This window comes from Oryx dammah, unplaced genomic scaffold, assembly GCF_014754425.2.
Source record: "Oryx dammah isolate SB20612 unplaced genomic scaffold, SCBI_Odam_1.1 HiC_scaffold_26, whole genome shotgun sequence".
NCBI classification, from domain to species: Eukaryota; Metazoa; Chordata; class Mammalia; order Artiodactyla; family Bovidae; genus Oryx; species Oryx dammah.
In genome coordinates this window covers 83,038,611-83,060,065 of record NW_024070210.1, presented here as the reverse complement: position 1 = coordinate 83,060,065, position 21,455 = coordinate 83,038,611, and the positions used below count along the sequence as shown (strand labels likewise).

The 21,455-nt window shown below is 38.1% G+C and overlaps 1 protein-coding gene across 4 annotated transcripts in view; it reads left to right on the top strand.

Annotated features, from left to right (window-relative positions):
- LRRC49 (leucine rich repeat containing 49) overlaps window positions 1-21,455 on the top strand; it is a 157,043-nt gene that overhangs the window by 25,995 nt on the left and 109,593 nt on the right. For all 4 annotated transcript variants that reach the window (XM_040227428.1, XM_040227430.1, XM_040227432.1 and 1 more), the window contains one exon: window positions 2,309-2,452. In XM_040227428.1, the coding sequence (XP_040083362.1) occupies window positions 2,309-2,452 (144 nt within the window). The remainder of the gene's footprint in view (window positions 1-2,308; window positions 2,453-21,455) is intronic.

Below are 21,455 nucleotides of genomic sequence, written 5' to 3'. Positions count from 1 at the left end.
TAATGTCCATTTTACTTTTTACTGATTCTATACATTTTAAATTCTATCACCTATTTAGTTTTGAAATGTCATTTTCTGTATCTTTACAGTTTTGTCATCTTCAAATACTCATAACCTTGTTTTTTTCTTTTACAGATTTTAATTGTTTTCATTTTATTATTAGTTAAACCAAAAATCTCAGTGCAAATTTTAAAGCATGGTCATAGTTTATCTTTTATATTATTAAATTTGCAGTAAATATACTTACATTTCTCCTCTTGCATCTAGACAAAATCTAGATGGTATTTCTTGAATGTAAGAGAAGGGCTAAATAATATGATAGAAAATGTATTTTGTCTTTAAAAAGGCTATTTTAGCCAATATCTGCTTTGAAATGTTAAATAGAGATTTTCAAATAATATTGTGATGGCAATACAGATGAGAAAATTAATCTCCAGTGACTGTGAAATTTATATATTTTAATGTCTGGAAAAAATGTTATGAATAACTCCATATTACTTAAGTCCGTTAGATTAAAAGGTTGATGAAGCCCTCCCAAGGAGCCCTACTTCTGGGTCATGTAGAAACTCACCCTGTTTTGTGCTATTCTTGCTATATTACAATAGTGGGGCTTAAAGTCATGCTGCACTCTCATCACTTCATGGGCCATGCCCTTTAACTTACCCTTACTTGTGCAACTCAGATTCCTCTGCTGCAGTTCAGTGCTTATGTACATGGGTATAGTCTATAGTTCAAGTCCTCTTGTTCTAAACAGTCAGTGTCCACCATATTGTATCCTGACTCAACATTATCTGTCTCCTCTCTTAAGCAGTTTTGGTAATAAAAAATATCTATCCTCACCCTCTCCTGGGGTTCCTAGTTCCTTTTCCATTCAGACTCTTGACTGCTTTCAGGATCCTGCAGTATAAATGGAGTATGAACAGGGAGAATTGGTATTTCTTTTCTCTGTCTTTTCTCTCAGAGGGTAGTTTGTTTGGTCAAAACATTGTGAGCTCATGCCTTACCTTAGGCTTACAGTTTCTACTTTGCAGCTAGTACATATATTTCTCTTTACCTTCTTGGGAACCTGGCTCAGTGTTGGGCAGTTCAGTTCAGTTCAGTTCAGTTGCTCAGTTGTGTCCAACTCTTTGTGACCCCATGAACTGCAGCACTCCAGGCCTCCCTGTCCATCACCAACTCGTGGAGTTTATTCAAACCCATGTCCTTTCAGTCAGTGATGCCATCCAACCATCTCATCCTCTGTCATCCCCTTCTCTTCCTGCCTTCAATCTTTCCCAGCATCAGGGTCTTTTCCAATGAGTCAGTTCTTTGCATCACGTGGCCAAAGTATTGGAGTTTCAGCTTCAACATCAGTCCTTTCAATGAATACTCTGGACTGATTTCCTTTAGGATGGACTGGTTGGATCTCCATGCAGTCCAAGGGACTCTCAAGAGTCTTGTCCAACACCACAGTTCAGAAGCATCAGTCATCGGCACTCAGCTTTCTTTATAGTCCAACTCTCACATCCATACATGACTACTGGAAAAACCATAGCTTTGACTAGACAGACCTTTGTTGGCAAATGCTTTTTAATATGCTGTCTAGGTTGGTCATAACTTTTCTTCCAAGGAGTAAGCATCTTTTAATTTCATGGTTGAAGTCACCATCTGCAGTGATTTTGGAGCCCCCCAAAATAAAGTCTGACACTGTTTCCCCATCTATTTCCCATGAATTGATGGAACCAGATGCCATGATCTTAGTTTTCTGAATGTTGAGCTGTAAGCCAACTTTTTCACTCTCCTCTTTCACTTTCATCAAGAGGATCTTTAGTTCTTCTTTGCTTTCTGCCATAAGGGTGGTGTCATCTGCATATCTGAGGTTATTGATATTTCTCCCAGCAATCTTGATTCCAGCTTGTGCTTCATCCAGCCCAGCGTTTCTCATGATGTACTCTGCATATAAGTTAAATAAGCAGGGTGACAATATACAGCCTTGATGTACTTCTTTTCTTATTTGGAACCAGTCTGTTTTTCCATGTCCAGTTCTAGCTGTTGCTTGGAGATGCCCAAACGAGTGCTTATTGATTATTTGGTAAAATATACTTCAAATAATTACCATGGTCAGATTACAAGATGTGTTCCTTTAGTTAATTTTCACAAACTAAGTAACTTCATAATATCTATAACAGAGGAAACAAGAAATAGATTTTGAAATGTCTTTATATAAATATGTTTGTTACTGAATCCCGTGACTGGGTCTTTTATTTTTATAACATGCACCTCTGAGATTTATGCCTGCTAATCATCCCTGCCTCGTTTTTATTAACAGATTACCAAAATTGAAAATGTCAATCATTTGTGTGATTTGAGAGTTTTAAACCTTGCCAGGAACTTTTTAAGTCACGTTGATAATCTTAATGGGCTGGATTCACTAACTGAGCTTAACCTGCGACACAATCAAATTACTTTTGTGGTGAGTATTAAAATGGAATCATTATGTGATTTCTGGCCTTTCTTTTAAGGGAATGAAATAAATGTTATAGCATTGCTTTCTGTAAAGTAAGAGTCTAAGGTAATTTAGTTTTTTTCTGAATTTAACTTGTGGATGTAATTATTAAGCTTTATAATATTATGGTTTGGGAAATAGTGTGTTATTTTCCATTCTAAAAGATAAATGTAAAATTAGGAGCAGGAGTGTTATCAGTAAATGAATCAACTAGGGATAAATGAATTTTGAATCCTTTCCTGTGTTGTTATAGAAATAGAATTAACAAGAAAGACGGTTATTGGTGACTGAAAGTTGGCAGATTGTTGCACAGAGAGGAAAAAGACACAGTGAGGAGAGACTGAGGCTTTGAAGACACATAAATATCATATTCTCTGCAGTTTTTCAAAGGCAGCTTTGAATGTAGGAGAAAACACTGCTGCCTAGGACGTCAGAGGCCAGGTGCTGGTCTGCTTCTCTCTCACTAGTTGTGTAGTAGTGTAGTGTTTTGCTCAGTTGTGTCCAACTCTTTGCTACCCCACGTCCTGTAGACTGCCAGGCTCCTCTGTCCATGGGATTCTCCAGGCAAGAATACTGGAGTGAATTGCTAATCCCTTCTCTAGAGGATCTTCCTGACCCAGGAATCGAACCTGGTTCTCCTGCATTGCAGGCAGATTCTTTACCATCTGAGCTATAGGGAAGATAGCTGTGTGACCTTGGGTAAGTCACTCACCTGTGGCCTTCAGTTTACTTTTCTCTAAAATGAGGACATTGGGTTAGATCATCTCTGCAGTCCTTTTTGGTTTGCTGATTCTGAAAAAAAGAAATAAATATGATAGAAAGCTGGCATGTGAGCAGGAGGGAAAGAGCTGGCATCATGAGGCTACTCTGAAACTCTGAGGATAAACTTCATTAGATTTATAGTTTTACTCATGTTTAGCAGCTAAATAACTGCTTAATGCTCAGGTATGTTGAAGTTGCATATGTGAGGAGCTCTAGAAATAAGACTTTCAGTTATATGAAATGATACAGGCCAAGAAGACATCTAAGGCTTTATAAAAACACTATTTGTTTTTAAACAAGTTTCCTTTGTTTATATGCAACAGAGAAACTGCATTAGGTTTTCTCTGGATATCACTTAAGCACTCTTAAAGGCACAATCTGATTCTTAACTTTTTCAAGACATTGAGTTCCTTGGTTGGTTGGTTTAGTCACTAAGTTGTATCCGACTTTTGCAACCCCATGGACTGTAGCCTGCCAGTCTCCTCTGTCCATGGGATTCTCCAGGCAAGAATACTAGAGTGGGTTGCCATTTCCTTCTCCAGGGAATCTTCCCAACCCAGGGATCAAACTCAGGTCTCCTGCATTGCAGACAGATTCTTTACCAACTGAGCTATGAGGGAAGCCCATTAGTAAGTAAGTAAGCCCATCGAGTTCCTTAGTAAATAATTACATAAACTTAAGTGGTACCCTTGCAAAAGTTGGACGACAGTTGATACCGTATCTCTAGGCCTCATTGGACAGATTGGTTTCATTTTGAAGTTTCTCCAGAAAATCTGAGCCAAGTAATGCTTACATTTTCTAGGAGGCTGGGATAATTACAAAACCTTTTCTAAGACATAGATTTATTCCAGAACCTTTAAATTCTGCCAACCTTTCCCCAGATTGGATTTAAATATTGGAAATGGCTTGTTTATTTTAAGAGACATCCATATTGAGTTAATCTGTTACATTGCTGTCTGGAGGAACTGTTCAGGCTGAACTTAATCCGTCCTCAGGACATTGGGTGTGGTAAGAATCCAAAGACTTCAGTAGTGTGGGGTACAGAAATCTGTTGGCCTTAGCATATTTCTGTCTACAATTTGTCCTTCATTTGGAAAATGTGTAATACACATCCAGGAAATTGCTTAATGAATTTCCCACTGAGTACCTAATCATTACTGTTATAGATTAGGCAGCAGTAAGCATCTTATGGAAAAGGAAATTGTTTTAATTTCTAACAGTGAAAAAGGTTTTAAGTATTATGTATATGGTATAAGCATCATGTGTATTAATTTATTGGATACTGTGAGTGTATGTGTAAGAATAAATAAACTTTTCCAACTCTGTTTCTTTTCTGAAGCATCCTTTTCCTGAAGGCCCAAGAGACTTTAAATCTGAAGATTCCTTTTTTTTTTCCCCTCTCTCTTTTTTTTAAACTACCTCTTCTTTTCTCCAGGGTCAGTTATCACATTGTTTTTTTTGCTTTGTTTTTTCTCATGGTTTTGATTTTCCACAGTGACTAGTAATTCTTAAATGAAGGACCATGTTAAGGCATGGCTGACTCTCCTCTATAGCTGAATAGGTCTTTTTAACCATAAATCTCTCCCTAGAATGGTCACTAGATTTGTGTAAGTTGCTGATTCCCACACATTGGCAGACTTCCCCTTAGAGTGAGTGGACGACAGGTAGGCTCACTGTGTAACTATCAAAATAAGAAAAACTACTTTGTGAGGGCAGGGAGGAAGAATAAGAAGGACCTCAGTATCTTTTGTGCCAGCTGAAATTGCCATTCCTCTTCCCCTTCTGGTTCTACTGTGACAGTTATTAAACATCACCATAGATAAAACTGTTTGTGGGGTTCTCAAGGCAAAAATACTGAAGTTGTTTCCATTCCCTTCTCCAGTGGACCACATTCTGTCTTCTCCACTGGAGAAGGGAATGGCAAACCATTTCAGTATTCTTGCCTTGAGAACCCCATAAACAGTATGAAAAGGCAAAATGATAGGATACTGAAAGGGGAACTCCCTGGGTTGGTAGATGCCCAATATGCTACTGGAGATCAGTGGAGAAATAACTCCAGAAAGAATGAAGGGATGGAGCCAAAGCAAAAACAATACCCAGTTGTGGATGTGACTGGTGATAGAAGCAAAGTCCGATGCTGTAAAGAGCAATATTGCATAGGAACCTGGAATGTCAGGTCCATGAATCAAGGCAAATTGGAATTGATCAAACAGGAGATGGCAAGAGTGAATGTCGACATCCTAGGAATCAGTAAACTAAAATGGACTGGAATGGGTGAATTTAACTCAGATGACCATTATATCTACTACTGCAGGCAGGAATCCCTTAGAAGAAATGGAGTAGCCATCATAGTCAACAAAAGAGTCCAAAATGCAATACTTGGATGCAATCTCAAAAATGACAGAATCATCTCTGTTTGTTTCCAAAGCAAACCATTCAATATCACAGTAATCCAAGCCTATGTCCCAACCAGTAATGCTGAAGAAGCTGAAGTTGAACGGTTCTATGAAGACCTACAAGACCTTTTAGAACTCACACCCCCATAAAGATGTCCTTTTTATTATAGGGGACTGGAATGCAAAAGTAGGAAGTCAAGAAACACGTGGGGTAACAGGCAAATTTGGCCTTGGAATACGAAATGAAGCAGGGCAAAGGCTAATAGAATTTTGCCAAGAGAACACACTGGTCATAGGAAACACCCTCTTCCAACAACACAAGAGAATACTCTGCACATGGACATCACCAGATGGTCAACACTGAAATCGGATTGATTATATTCTTTGCAGCCAGAGATGGAGAAGGTCTATAAAGTCAGCAAAAACAAGACGGGGAGCTGAGTGTGGCTCAGATCATGAGCTCCTTATTGCCAAATTCAGACTGAAATTAAAGAAAATAGGGAAAACCACTAGACCATTCAGGTATGACCTCAGTCAAATCCCTTATGATTATATAGTGGAAGTGAGAAATAGATTTAAGGGACTAGATCTGATAGACAGAGTGCCTGATGAACTATGGATGGAGGTTCGTGACATTGTACAGGAGACAGGGATCAAGAGCATCCCTACGGAAAACAATTGCAAAAACCAAAATGGCTGTCTGAGGAGGCCTTACAAATAGCTGTGAAAAGAAGAGAAGTGAAAAGCAAAGGAGAAAAGAAAAGATATAAGCATCTGAATGCAGAGTTCCAAAGAATAGCAAGGAGAGATAAGAAAGCCTTCCTCAGTGATTAATGCAAAGAAATAGAGGAAAACAACAGAATGGGAAAGACTAGAGATCTCTTCAAGAAAATTAGAGACACCAAGGGGACATTTCATGCAAAGATGGGCTCGATAAAGGACAGAAATGGTATGGACCTAACAGAAGCAGAAGATATTAATAAGAGGTGGCAAGAATACACAGAAGAACTGTACAAAAAAGAGCTTCACAACCCAGATAATCACGATGGTGTGATCACCCACCTAGAGCCAGACATCCTGAAATATGAAGTCAGGTGGGCCTTAGAAAGCATCACTATGAACAAAGGTAGTAGAGGGGATAGAATTCCAGCTGAGCTATTTCAAATCCTGAAAGATGATGCTATGAAAGTACTGCAGTCAATATGCCAGGAAATTTGGAAAACTCAGCAGTGGCCACAGGACTGGAAAAGGTCAGTTTTCATTCCAATCCCAAAGAAAGGCAATGCCAAAGAATGCTCAAACTACCGCACAATTGCACTCATCTCACACGCTAGTAAAGTAATGCTCAAAATTCTCCATGCCAGGCTTCAGCAATATGTGAACCATGAACTTCCAGATGTTCAAGCTGGTTTTAGAAAAGGCAGAGGAACCAGAGATCAAATTGCCAACATCCGCTGGATCATGGAAAAAGCAAGAGAGTTCCAGAAAAACATCTATTTCTGCTTTGTTGACTATGCCAAAGCCTTTGACTATGTGGATCACAATAAACTGTGGAAAATTCTGAGAGAGATGGGGATCCAGATCACCTGACTTGCCTCTTGAGAAATCTGTATGCAGGTCAGGAAGCAACAGTTAGAACCGGACATGGAACAACAGACTGGTTCCAAATAGGAAAAGGAGTATGTCAAGGCTGTATACTGTCACCCTGCTTATTTAACTTCTATGCAGAGTACATCATGAGAAACGCTGGGCTGGAAGAAGCAAAAGCTGGAATCAAGATTGCTGGGAGAAATATCAATAACCTCAGATATGCAAATGACACCACCCTTATGGCAGAAAGTGAAGAAGAACTAAAGATCCTCTTGATGAAAGTGAAAGAGGAGAGTGAAAAAGTTGGCTTAAAGCTCAACATTCAGAAAACGAAGATCATGGCATCTGGTCCCACCACTTCATGGCAAATAGGTGGAGAAACAGTGGAAACAGTGTCAGACTTTATTTTGGGGGGCTCCAAAAATACTGCAGATGATGATTGCAGCCATGAAATTAAAAGACGCTTACTCCTTGGAAGGAAAGTTATAACCAACCTAGATAGCATATTGAAAAGCAGAGACATTACTTTGCCAACAAAGGTCCGTCTAGTCAAGGCTATGGTTTTTCCTGTGGTCATGTATGGATGTGAGAGTTGGACTGTGAAGAAAGCTGAGCACTGAAGAATTGATGCTTTTGAGCTGTGGTGTTAGAGAAGACTCTTGAGAGTTCCTTGGACTGCAAGGAGATCCAACCAGTCCATCCTAAAGGAGATCAGTCCTGTGTATTCATTGGAAGTACTGATACTAAAGCTGAAACTCCAATACTTGGCCACCTCATGTGAAGAGTTGACTCATTGGAAAAGACCCTGATGCTAGGAGGGATTGGTGGCAGGAGAAGGGGACGACAGAGGATGAAATGGCTGGATGGCATCATCAACCTGATGGACGTGAGTTTGAGTGAACTCCAGGAGTTGGTGATAGACAGGGAGGCCTGGCGTGCTGCAATTCATGGGGTTGCAAAGAGTCGGACACGACTGAGCGACTGAACTGAACTGACTGAACTGATAGATAAAACACCCATGCTCTCCGTCCTTCCTTGAGTCTCTGTTTTGTTAGAAACAGATCCTGAGGCTCTAGCTGAGGATTTCTTCAGCCAGCTGCTCTTACATGATTATGTGTGTGCATGGCAGGAGTGGGAGTGGGCTTGGAGGACAGTGGGTTTGTTGGTGTCCCAGGAATAGCTGTTTAGTAGACACATCTTTAATTATACATCTACGTGATTAGTCATAGCTATTTGTAGTGCATGCCTGTGTTTTGTTTGTGCTGACTCTGAGAGTGGCAGTTGGCATTCTCATGGAGAGAATTGCCACGTTTGCAGTGCAGCATCTCTCCAGCCAGTTCTGAGCTGCAGTTTTCATTGTTCAAGATTATCTCCAATACCATCCATCTGCTTTTCAGCTTCCTGAAATTTCATAAAAAGTGTTGCTCTATTAATAACTTTTTTTTAACATTTTCTGTGGAATTGCTTATTTTCTTTATTTTGTTTGTTTCACCCATTGAATCTTGGGAAGGAGATGAAATAAATGCATCACCTACTTTACCATCTTATCAGAAACTGTCTTTACTGATAATTTCAGTGTAGAAAAGAATTTAATACAATAAAAAACCAATGACTATTTAATACAGTGTCAGTTCAGGTCAGTTCATTTGCTCAGTCATGTCCGACTCTTTGCGACCCCATGAATCGCAGCACGCCAGGCCTCCCTGTCCATCACCAACTCCCGGACTTCACTCAAACTACTGTCCATCGAGTCGGTGATGCCATCCAGCCATCTCATCCTCCGTTGTCCCCTTTTCCTCCTGCCCCCAATCCCTCCCAGCATCAGGGTCTTTTCCAGTGAGTCAACTCTTCGCATGAGGTGTCCAAAGTACTGGAGTTTCAGCTTCAGCATCATTCCTTCCAATGAATACCCAGGACTGATCTCCTTCAGAATGGACTGGTTGGATCTCCTTGCAGTCCAAGGGACTCTCAAGAGTCCTCTCCAACACCACAGTTCAAAAGCATCAATTCTTCGGCATCTTTTAATTTCATGGCTGCAGTCACCATCTGCAGTGATTTTGGAGCCCAGAAAAATAAAGTCTGACACTGTTTCCACTGTTTCCCCATCTATTTCCCATGAAGTGATGGAACCAGATGCCATTATCTTAGTTTTCTGAATGTTGAGCTTTAAGCCAACTCTTTCACTTTCATCAAGAGGCTTTTGAAGTTCCTCTTCACTTTCTGCCATAAGGGTGGTGTCATTTACATTTCTGAGGTTATTGATATTTCTCCCGGCAATCTTAATTCCAGTTCGTTCTTCTTCCAGCCCAGCATTTCTCATGATGTACTATGCATATAAATTAAATAAGCAGGGTGACAATATACAGCCTTGACGTACTCCTTTTCCTATTTGGAACCAATCTGTTGTTCCATGTCCGGTTCTAACTGTTGCTTCCTGACCTGCATATAAGTTTCTCAAGAGGCAGGTCAGGTAGACCACCTGGTATTCCCATCTCTTTCAGAATTTTCCACAGTTTATTGTGATCCACACAGTCAAAGGCTTTGGCATAGTCAATTAAGCAGGAATAGATGTTTTTCTGGCACTCTCTTTCTTTTTCGATGATCCATTCGATGTTGACAATTTGATCTCTGGTTCCTCTGCCTTTTCTAAAACCAGCTTGAACATCTGGAAGTTCATGGTTCACATATTGCTGAAGCCTGGCTTGGAGAATTTTGAGCATTACTTTACTAGCGTGTGAGATGAGTGCAATTGTGCGGTAGTTTGAGCATTCTTTGGCATTGCCTTTCTTTGGGATTGGAATGAAAACTGACCTTTTCCAGTCCTGTGGCCACTGATGAGTTTTCTAAATTTCCTGGCATATTAAGTGCAACACTTTCACAGCATCATCTTTCAGGTTTTGAAATAGCTCAACATGAACAGTATGAAAAGGCAAAATGATAGGATACTGAACGAGGAACTCCCCAGGTCAGTAGGTGCCCAGTATGCTACTGGAGATCAGTGGAGAAATAACTCCAGAAAGAATGAGGGGATGGAGCCAAAGCAAAAACAATACCCAGTTGTGGATGTGACTGGTGATAGAAGCAAGGTCCGATGCTGTAAAGAGCAATATTGCATAGGAACCTGGAATATCAGGTCCATTTATCAAGGCAAATTGGAAGTGGTCAAACAGGAGATGGCAAAAGTGAACGTCAACATTTTAGGAATCAGCAAACTAAAATGGACTGGAGTGGGTGAATTTAACTCAGATGACCATTATATCTACTACTGCGGGCAGGAATCCCTTAGAAGAAATGGAGTAGCCATCATAGTCAACAAAAGAGTCTGAAATGCAGTACTTGGATGCAATCTAAAAAACGACAGAATGATCTCTGTTCGTTTCCAAAGCAAACCATTCAATATCATGGTAATCCAAGTCTATGCCCCAACCAGTAATGCTGAAGAAGCTGAAGTTGAACAGTTCTATGAAGACCTACAAGACCTTTTAGAACTCACACCCCCAAAAAGATGTCCTTTTCATTATAGGGGACTGGAATGCAAAAGTAGGAAGTCAAGAAACACGTGGGGTAACAGGCAAATTTGGCCTTGGAATACAGAATGAAGTAGGGCAAAGGCCAATAGAATTTTGCCAAGAGAATGCACTGGTCATAGGAAACAACCTCTTCCAACAACACAAGAGAAGACTCTACACATGGACATCACCAGATGGTCAACATCGAAATCAGATTGATTATATTCTTTGCAGCCAGAGATGGAGAAGCTCTGTACAGTCAGCAAAAACAAGACCAGGAGCTGACTGTGGCTTACATGAGCTCCTTATTGCCAAATTCAGACTGAAATTGAAGAAAGTAGGGAAAACCTCTAGACCATTCAGGTATGACCTAAATCAAATCCCTTATGATTATTTAATACAGTATAATTGTATTCAATTCTCTGATCTTTTTTGTGGAAATTTTATAAGTTTCTAAGCAAATATCTTTTTGATTTGTATATCTTTCACTTTCAAAGAACTATGAAACATTTCAAACATTCCCAAAGAATAGGAAATAAGATTACCAACATTTGTGTGTCAACCAATGAATTTAAATAAAAGCCCTTTAAATATACTTGAGACCTACTCTGTAGCCCTCCCCCAATACATTCCCTCCCTCCTTTGCAGACATAACCACAATTATGAATTTGGTGTTTATTTCTATGCATGTCTGTTTCTGTTTCCTGTATATATTCCCAAACAATACCATATATATCCCTAAACAATGAAGTAATTATTTTGCATGCTTTTAAGTCTTCTGTAAATGGTTTTATCAAACAGTACATATCTTCTGTAAGTTACTTTTATTATGCTTTGAGATTTATATTTGTTGATACCTATCACTCCAGTTCACTAATTTTCATTGTTATATAGTATCTGACTGTATGATTTTGATTAAATATTTATTCTTCTGTTTTTGGATAATATTTCTAATTTTTATTGTTAAGAAATAATATTTTTGTATTTATCTTTTTGTGCATAATTATAACAGTTTCCCTTGGACAGTGGCTTTCAGACAGTTTTAGCTGTAGTCTATGTTAATAAATAAAATTTAGATAGTGCATGCATGCTCAGTCATATCCGACTCTTTGCGACCCCATGGACTGCAGCCCACCAGGCTTCTCTGCCCATGGGATTTCCCAGGCAAGCATACTGGAGTGGGTTGCTGTTTCCTTCTCCAGGGGGTCTTCCCAACCCAGGGATAGAACCGGTGTCTCCTGCATCTCCCACACTGCAAGAGAATTCTTTACCACTGAGCCACCTGTGACGTCCCTGAATTGATTTCCTGACTAATGAAAAACTGGTTGTAATCTGCCTTTGAAAAATAATGCTAAATGGTGACTTGGGAGAAGCACAGCTTGGTGCCAGGACTGTGCACGTCATTTTACTCTATTAGTTACTGCCACATTTTCCCCAAAGTGGTTGTACCAAATTACATTTCCATCAACATTCCCTGAGAGTTTCTTTAACTTCACTACTTTATTGACACTTGATGTTGTCAGATGTTGACCTTCTAATTTTTGCCAGCTTGTAACTATGAAATTGTATTATTTTGAGATTTGAATTTGAATTTCTAGTGGGATTGAATGCCTATCATCTTTTTTCCATTTTTGATATTGATATTGCTTGTTCTGCAGATAGCCTTATCCTTTGCCCACTGTTATAATGTCTTTTTCTTTTTCCTATTTTCCTTTTTCTGATCAGTAGGATTTCTTTTGTTTCTGTTGAGAAACAGAAGTAAAAATCCCAAGTTTCCTTTATTGTTTCTTCTTTTTGTTTGAAAAATCCTTTTTTATAGGCCGAAGACATAAAGATATTTTTCTATGTTGTCTAGCAAGAGTTTTGAATTTGTTCTTCACATGGAGGTGTTTCATCTATTTGGCATTGATTTTTGCTTGTGATGTGCCATTGAAATCCAATTTCTTTTTTTTTTTCTCATATGGATTACCAGTTGTCCCAGCACATTTTCTTGAAAAGTAAATTCTTTTTGTCCTTCCCTCTCCCCTTGGCAGTATCTTCTTTTAGCAAATTAAATATGCACATATGCATAGGTCATATGCACAATTCATTTTTAAATGTATAATCTGAGAATCTTTCTTCTGATCAGATGTTTGTCTGTTATACTAATTTTGATTACATACATTTCCATTCATCAATTTGATATTATTTCAAGCTTTCTATTTTTTTCTTGTGTCTGATTTCCAGTTGATGGAGTTTTCTCTGTTCTTCACGTTAATGGTTACTATTGCATTTTAAAATACACAGTTGACTTAAATTATAGTCAAGTACACGTCCCTACCTTCTTCTCAAAAAAGAACCTTAGAATCATTTAATCCAGTAAACCTCTCTCATTTTGTATGCTTTTGTTGCCTAGTATTTCCTTTTTTTTTTTTAACCATCCAATTTATATATTTTAATTGCTGTGTTTTTAGTCAGTGTTTATTTGGATTCAGCAACATACTTGTTTGGCTTTACCACTCTTCCCAAACTATATAACTTAGATAAAGTTCCTTTAAGATGGCTATGGTGGGAGTAAGTTTTCTCAGTTTTTGTTTAGTAATTTGTTTATTTTGCTTTTACTCATGACTGATTTCTGGATTTGGTTGACAGTTGTTTTTCTCCTGGATGTTTTGAAGCGCATATTCCCTTGTCTTCAGTTTTCTATTATTGTAATTAAACTGTCATCAATCACTTTTTGTTGGTGGTCTTTCTCTGTTTGTTTTAAGATTATAAGATTTCTTGTTGAAGTCTTTCAGACTCACTATGATCTATATAGATATGGAACTACTATATTTGACCAATTTGAGGCATGTATTTTTCTATATTTCAGCAAATCTGAAATCTGAATATATGTTACAATCTACATCAGTTCAGTTCACTTCAGTCTCTCAGTCATGCCCGACTCTGTGATGTCATGGACTACAGCACACCAGGGCTCCCTGTCTATCACCAACTCCCGGAGTTTACTCAAACTCGTGTCCATTGAGTCGGTGATGCCATCCAGCCATCTCATCCTCTGTCATCCCCTTCTTCTTCCACCTTCAATCTTTCCCAGCATCAGGGTTTTTTTCAATAAATAAGTTCTTCACATCAGATGGCTGAAGAATTGGAGTTACAGCTTCAGCATCAGTTCTTCCAATGAATATTCAGGACTTATTTCCTTTAGGATGGACTGGTTGGATCTCTATGCAGTCCAAGGGACTCTCAAGAGTCTTTTCCAACACCACAGTTCAAAAGCATCAATTCTTCTGAGCTCAGCTTTCTTTTTACCAACTCTCACATCCATACAGGACTACTGGAAAAACCGTAGCTTTGACTAAACAGACCTTTGTTGGCAAAGTAATGTCTCTGCTTTTTATATGCTGTCTATGTCATAACTTTTCTTCCAAGGAGCAAGTGTCTTTTAATTTCAAGGGTACAGTCACCATCTGCAGTGATTTTGGAGCCCCCCCAAATTAAGTCTGACACTGTTTCCACTGTTTCCCCACCTATTTGCCATGAAGTGGTGGGACCAGATGCCATGATCTTCGTTTTCTGAATGTTGAGTTTTAAGCCAACGTTTTCACTCTCTTCTTTCACTTTCATCAAGAGGCTCTTTAGTTCTTCAATTTCTGCCATCAGGGTGGTGTCATCTGCATATGAGGTTATTGATATTTCTCCCAGCAATCTTAATTTCAGCTTGTGCTTCATCTAGCCCAGCATCTCTCATGATGTACTCTGCATAGAAGTTAAATAAGCAGGGTGACAATATGCAGCCTTGATGTACTCCTTTCTCAATTTGGAACCAGTCTATTGTTCCATGTCCAGTTCTAACTGTGTTGCTTCTTGACCTGCATACAGATTTCTCAGGAGGCAGTTCAGGTGGTCTGGTGTTCCCTTCTCTTTAAGAATTTTCCACAGTTTGCTGTGATCCACACAAAGGCTTTGGTGTAGTGAATAAAGCAGAATTAAATGTTTTTCTGGAACTCTCTTTCTTTTTTGATGATCCAGTGGATATGGCAATTTGATCTCTGGTTCCTCTGCCTTTTCTAAATCCAAATTTTTCACTCTTCTCTTTCACGTTCATCAAGAGGCTCTTTAATTACTCTTTGCTTTCTGTCATAAGGGTGGTGTCATCTGCATATCTGAGGTTATTGCTATTTCTCCTGGCAGTCTTGATTCCAGCTTGTGCTTTATCTGGCCTGGCATTTCGCATGATGGACTGTGCATATAAGTTAGATAAGCAGGGTGACAATACACAGCATTCATGTACTCCTTTCCCAATTTGGAACCAGTCTATTGTTCTATGTCCAGTTCTAACTGTTGCTTCTTGACCTGCATACAGATTTCTCAGGAGGTAGGTCAGGTGGTCTGGTATTCCCATCTCTTGAAGAATTTTCCATAGTTTGTTGTGATCCACACAGTCAAAGGCTTGAGCATAGTCAATGAAGCGGAAGTAGATGTTTGTCTAAATTCTCTTGCTTTTTCTATAATCCAGCAGATGTTGGCGATTTGATCTCTGGTTCCTCTGCCTTTTCTAAATCCAGCTTGAACATCTGGAAGTTTTTGGTTCACGTACTGTTGAAGCCTAGCTTGGAGAATATTGAGCATTACTTTGCTAGCGTATGAAATGAGTGCAATTGTGTGGTAGTTTGAACATTCTTTGGCATTGCCTTTCCTTGGGATTGGAATGAAAAGTGACCTTTTCCAATCCTGTGGCCACTGATGAGTTTTCCAAGTTTGCCAGCATGTTGAGTTCAGTACTTTCACAGCATCATCTTTTAGGATTTGAAATAGCTCAACTGGATTCCAGCACCTCCACTAGCTTTGAGGAGGCCACCATTAGCTCCAGTATAGAGCTGCCGAGCATGTGACCCACAAACTTGAGAACAGTTATACACAAAGAAGTTCTCACACTGTTGCAAAAGTTCTAGGGTCTACAACAGGTTTCCTAACCTGGGGATCTAGCCAAAGAACTGAGAACCCCCAGGGAATTTGACTTTGATAACTGTTTATATTATTATCAGTTCAGTTGTTGGTATTATATATGTGGAGTTTAATTACTCTGCAAAATGTATTTTAAAATTTTATAGCATAATTTGGAATTGAAATCAAACATTATTCCAAAAAACATGGAAATAGAATAGCAAACACAAATTTAATATTAGTGAAATATGCTTTTCATTGGAGGAATGACTGTAACTCCACATGATTTTTCTAATTAACAGTCAAATACTTAAAAGGAAGATAACTGCATTTGACAAAGCTGTGTTATATTCTCACTGTAGTTTTACTTGCATTTAGTGACTAATTGATAACTCATGGACAATAGGTACCTATTGGCTATTCTGGTATATCCTTTTGTGAAGTATCAGTTCATGTCTTTTGCCCATTAAAAAAATATTATCTTTTTACCAGTGAGTATGGTAGATCTTCATTCTAGATTCAGCCCTTTATTTCATTTATATATTGAATGCATTTTCTGCATGGCTTCCTTTTTTGCTTTCTTAACAATATTTTCAACTTGTAGAAACTTTAAGTCTTAGTGATATACAGTTTATCAATTTGTTTTCTTTTTATCATTAGTGTCTTTTTTTGTCTTGTCTGGGAAGTCTTTGCTTATCCAGATATCATAAATATGTTCTCCTCTGTTATCTCCCAGAAGGCTTATACTTTTATCTTTCATTTTAGGTCTGTGATCCAGTTTTTTTTTTAATTTTTACTTTATTTTGCTTTATAATACTGTATTGGTTTTGCCATACATTGACATGAATCAGCCACGGGTGAACATGAGTTCCCAATCCTGAACCCCCCTCCCACCTCCTACCCCATATCATCTCTCTGGATCATCCCCGTGCACCAGCCCCAAGCCTCCTGTATCCTGTATCGAGCATAGACTGGTGATTCGTTTCTTACCTGATAGTATACATGTTTCAATGCCATTCTCCCAAATCATCCTACCCTCTCCCTCTCCCACGGAGTCTAAAAGTCCGTTCTATACATCTGTGTCTCTTTTGCTATCTCGCATACAGGGTTATCATTACCATATTTCTAAATTCCATATATATGTGTTAGTATACTGTATTGGTGTTTTTCTTTCTGGCTTACTTCACTCTGTATAATAGGCTCCAGTTTCATCCACCTCATTAGAACTGATTCAAATGTATTCTTTTTAATGGCTGAGTAATACTCCATTGTGTATATGTACCACAGCTTTCTTATCCATTCATCTGCTGATGGACATCTAGGTTGTTTCCATGTCCTGGCTATTATAAACAGTGCTGTGATGAACATTGGGGTACACATGTCTCTTTCAGTTCTGGTTTCCTCAGTGTGTATGCCCAGCAGTGGGATTGCTGGGTCATAAGGCAGTTTTATTTCCAGTTTTTTAAGGAATCTCCACACTGTTTTCCATAGTGGCTGTACTAATTTGCATTCCCACCAACAGTGTAAGAGGGTTCCCTTTTCTCCACACCCTCTCCAGCATTTATTGCTTATAGTCTTTTGGATTGCAGACATTCTGACTGGTGTGAAATGGTACCTCACTTTGGTTTTGATTTTCATTTCCCTGATAATGAATGATGTTGAGCATCTTTTCATGTGTTTGTTAGCCATCTATATGTCTTCTTTGGAGAAATGTCTATTTAGTTCTTTGGCCCATTTTTTGATTGGGTCGTTTATTTTTCTCGACTTGAGCTGCATAAGTTGCTTGTATATTTTTGAGATTAGTTGTTTGTCAGTTGCTTCATTTGCTATTATTTTCTCCCATTCTGAAGGCTGTCTTTTTACCTTGCTTATAGTTTCCTTTGTTGTGCAGAAGCTTTTAATTTTAATTAGATCCCATTTGTTTATTTTTGCTTTTATTTCCAGTATTCTGGGAGGTGGATCATAGAGGATCCTGCTGTGATTTATGTCGGAGAGTGTTTTGCCTATGTTCTCCTTTAGGAGTTTTATAGTTTCTGGTCTTACATTTAGATCTTTAAACAATTGTGAGTTTATTTTTGTGTATGGTGTTAGAAAGTGATCTAGTTTCATTCTTTTACAAGTGGTTGACCAGTTTTCCCAGCACTACTTGTTAAAGAGATTGTCTTTAATCTATTGTATTTTCTTGCCTCCTTTGTCGAAGATAAGTTGTCCATAGGTGTGTGGATTTATCTCTGGGCTTTCTATTTTGTTCCATTGATCTATATTTCTGTCTTTGTGCCAGTACCATACTGTCTTGATGACTGTGGCTTTGTAGTAGAGCCTGAAGTCAGGCAGATTGATACCTCCAATTCCATTCTTCTTTCTCAAGATTGCTTTGGCTATTCGAGGTTTTTTGTATTTCCGTACAAATTGTGAAATTATTTGTTCTAGCTCTGTGAAAAATACCGCTGGTAGCTTGATAGGGATTGCATTGAATCTGTAGATTGCTTTGGGTAGTATACTTGTTTTCACTATATTGATTCTTCCAATCCATGAACATGGTATATTTCTCCATCTATTAGTGTCCTCTTTGATTTCTTTCATCAGTGTTTTATAATTTTCTATATATAGGTCTTGAGTTTCTTTAGGTAGGTATATTCCTAAGTATTTTATTCTTTTCGTTGCAATGGTGAATGGAATTGTTTCCTTAATTTCTTTTTCTATTTTCTCATTATTAGTGTATAGGAATGCAAGGGATTTCTGTGTGTTGATTTTATATCCTGCAACTTTACTATATTCATTAATTAGCTCTAGTAGTTTTCTGGTGGAGTCTTTAGGGTTTTCTATGTAGAGGATCATGTCATCTGCAAACAGTGAGAGTTTTACATTTTCTTTTCCAATTTAGATTCCTTTTATTTCTTTTTCTGCTCTGATTGCTGTGGCCAAAACTTCCAGATCTATGTTGAATAGTAGTGGTGAAAGTGGGCACCCTTGTCTTGTTCCTGACTTTAGGGGAAATGCTTTCAATTTTTCACCATTGAGGATAATGTTTGCTGTGGGTTTGTCATATATAGCTTTTATTATGTTGAGGTATGTTCCTTCTATTCTTGCTTTTTGGAGAGTTTTTATCATAAATGGATGTTGAATTTTGTCAAAGACCTTCTCTGCATCTATTGAGATAATCATATGGCTTTTATTTTTCAATTTGTTAATGTGGTGAATTACATTGATTGATTTGTGGATATTGAAGAATCCTTGCATCCCTGGGATAAAGCCCACTTGGACATGGTGTATGATCTTTTTAATGTGTTGTTGGATTCTGTCTGCTAGAATTTTGTTAAGGATTTTTGCATCTATGTTTCATCAGTGATATTGGCCTGTAGTTTTCTTTTTTGTGTGGCATCTTTGTCAGGTTTTGGTATTAGGGTGATGGTGGCCTCATAGAATGAGTTTGGAAGTTTACCTTCCTCTGCAATTTTCTGGAAGAGTTTGAGTAGGATAGGTGTTAGCTCTTCCTTAAATTTTTGGTAGAATTCAGCTGTGAAGCCATCTGGACCTAGGCTTTTGTTTGCTGGAAGATTTCTGATTACAGTTTTGATTTCCGTGCTTGTGATGGGTCTGTTGAGATTTTCTGTTTCTTCCTGGTTCAGTTTTGGAAAGTTGTACTTTTCTAAGAATTTGTCCATTCCTTCTACGTTGTCCATTTTTTTGGCATATAATTGCTGATAGTAGTCTCTTAGGATCCTTTGTATTTCTGTGTTGTCTGTTGTGATCTCTCCATTTTCATTTCTGATTTTATTGATTTGATTTTTCTCCCTTTGTTTCTTGATGAGTCTGGCTAATGGTTTGTCAATTTTGTTTATCCTTTCAAAGAACCAGCTTTTGGCTTTGTTGATTTTTGCTATGGTCTCTTTTGTTTCTTTTGCATTTATTTCTGCCCTAATTTTTAAGATTTCTTTCCTTCTACTAACTCTGGGGTTCTCCATTTCTTCCTTTTCTAGTTGCTTTAGGTGTAGAGTTAGGTTATTTATTTGAATTTTTTCTTGTTTCTTGAGGTATGCCTGTATTGCTATGAACTTTCCTCTTAGCACTGCTTTTATAGTGTCCCACAGGTTTTGGGTTGTTGTGTTTTCATTTTCATTTGTTTCTATGCATATTTTGATTTCTTTTTTGATTTCTTCTGTGATTTGTTGGTTATTCAGAAGCGTGTTGTTCAGGCTCCATGTGTTGGAATTTTTAATAGTTTTTCTCCTGTAATTGAGATCTAATCTTAATGCATTATGGTCAGAAAAGATGCTTGGAATGATTTCAATTTTTTTGAATTTATCAAGGTTAGATTTATGGCTCAGGATGTGATCTATCCTGGAGAAGGTTCCATGAGCACTTGAGAAAAAGGTGAAATTCATTGTTTTGGGGTGAAACGTCCTATAGATATCAATTAGGTCTAACTGGTCTATTGTATCATTTAAAGTTTGTGTTTCTTTGTTAATTTTCTGTTTAGTTGATCTGTCCATAGATGTGAGTGGGTTATTAAAGTCTCCCACTATTATTGTGTTATTATTAATTTCCCCTTTCATACTTGTTAGCATTTGCCTTACATATTGTGGTGCTCCTATGTTGGGTGCATATATATTTATAATTGTTATATCTTCTTCTTGGATTGATCCTTTGATCATTATGTAGTGGCCTTCTTTGTCTCTTTTCACAGCCTTTGTTTTAAAGTCTATTTTATCAGATATGAGTATTGCTGCTCCTGCTTTCTTTTGGTCTCTATTTGTGTGGAATATCTTTTTCCAGCCCTTCACTTTCAGTCTGTATTGTTCCTTGTTTGAGGTGGGTCTCTTGTAGGCAGCATATATAGGGGTCTTGTTTTTGTATCCATTCAGCCAGTCTTTGCCTTTTGGTTGGGACATTCAACTCATTTACGTTTAAGTTAATTATTGATAAGTATGATCCCGTTGCCATTTACTTTATTGTTTTGGGTTCGGGTTTATATGCCCTTTTTGTGTTTCCTGTCTAGAGAATATCCTTTAGCATTTGTTGGAGAGCTGGTTTGGTGGTGCTGAATTCTCTCAGCTTTTGCTTATCTGGAAAGCTTTTGATTTCTCCTTCATATTTGAATGAGATCCTTGCTGGGTACAGTAATCTGCACTGTAGGTTATTTTCTTTCATCACTTTAAGTATGTCTTGCCATTCCCTCCTGGCCTGAAGCGTTTCTATTGAAAGATCTGCAGTTATCCTTATGGGAATCCCTTTGTGTGTTATTTGTTGTTTTTCCCTGCTGCTTTTAATATTTGTTCTTTGTGTTTGATCTTTGTTAATTTGATTAATATGTGTCTTGGGGGTGTTTCGCCTTGGGTTTATCCTGTTTGGAACTCTCTGGGTTTCTTGGACTTGGGTGATTATTTCCTTCCTCATATTAGGGAAGTTTTCAACTATTATCTCCTCAAGTATTTTCTCATGGTCTTTCTTTTTGTCTTCTTCTTCTGGGACTCCTATAATTCGAATGTTGGAGCATTTCATATTGTCCTGGAGGTCTCTGAGATTGTCCTCATTTCTTTTAATTCATTCTTCTTTTTTCCTCTCGGATTCATTTATTTCTACCATTCTATCTTCTATGTCACTAATCCTATCTTCTGCCTCTGATATTCTACTATTTGTTGCCCCCGGAGTGTTTCTGATCTCATTTATTGCATTATTCATTATATATCTAGGTCCTTGTTAAACCTTTCTTGCATCTTCTCAATCCTTGTCTCCAGGCTATTTATCTGTGATTCCATTTTGATTTCAAGATTTTGGATCATTTTC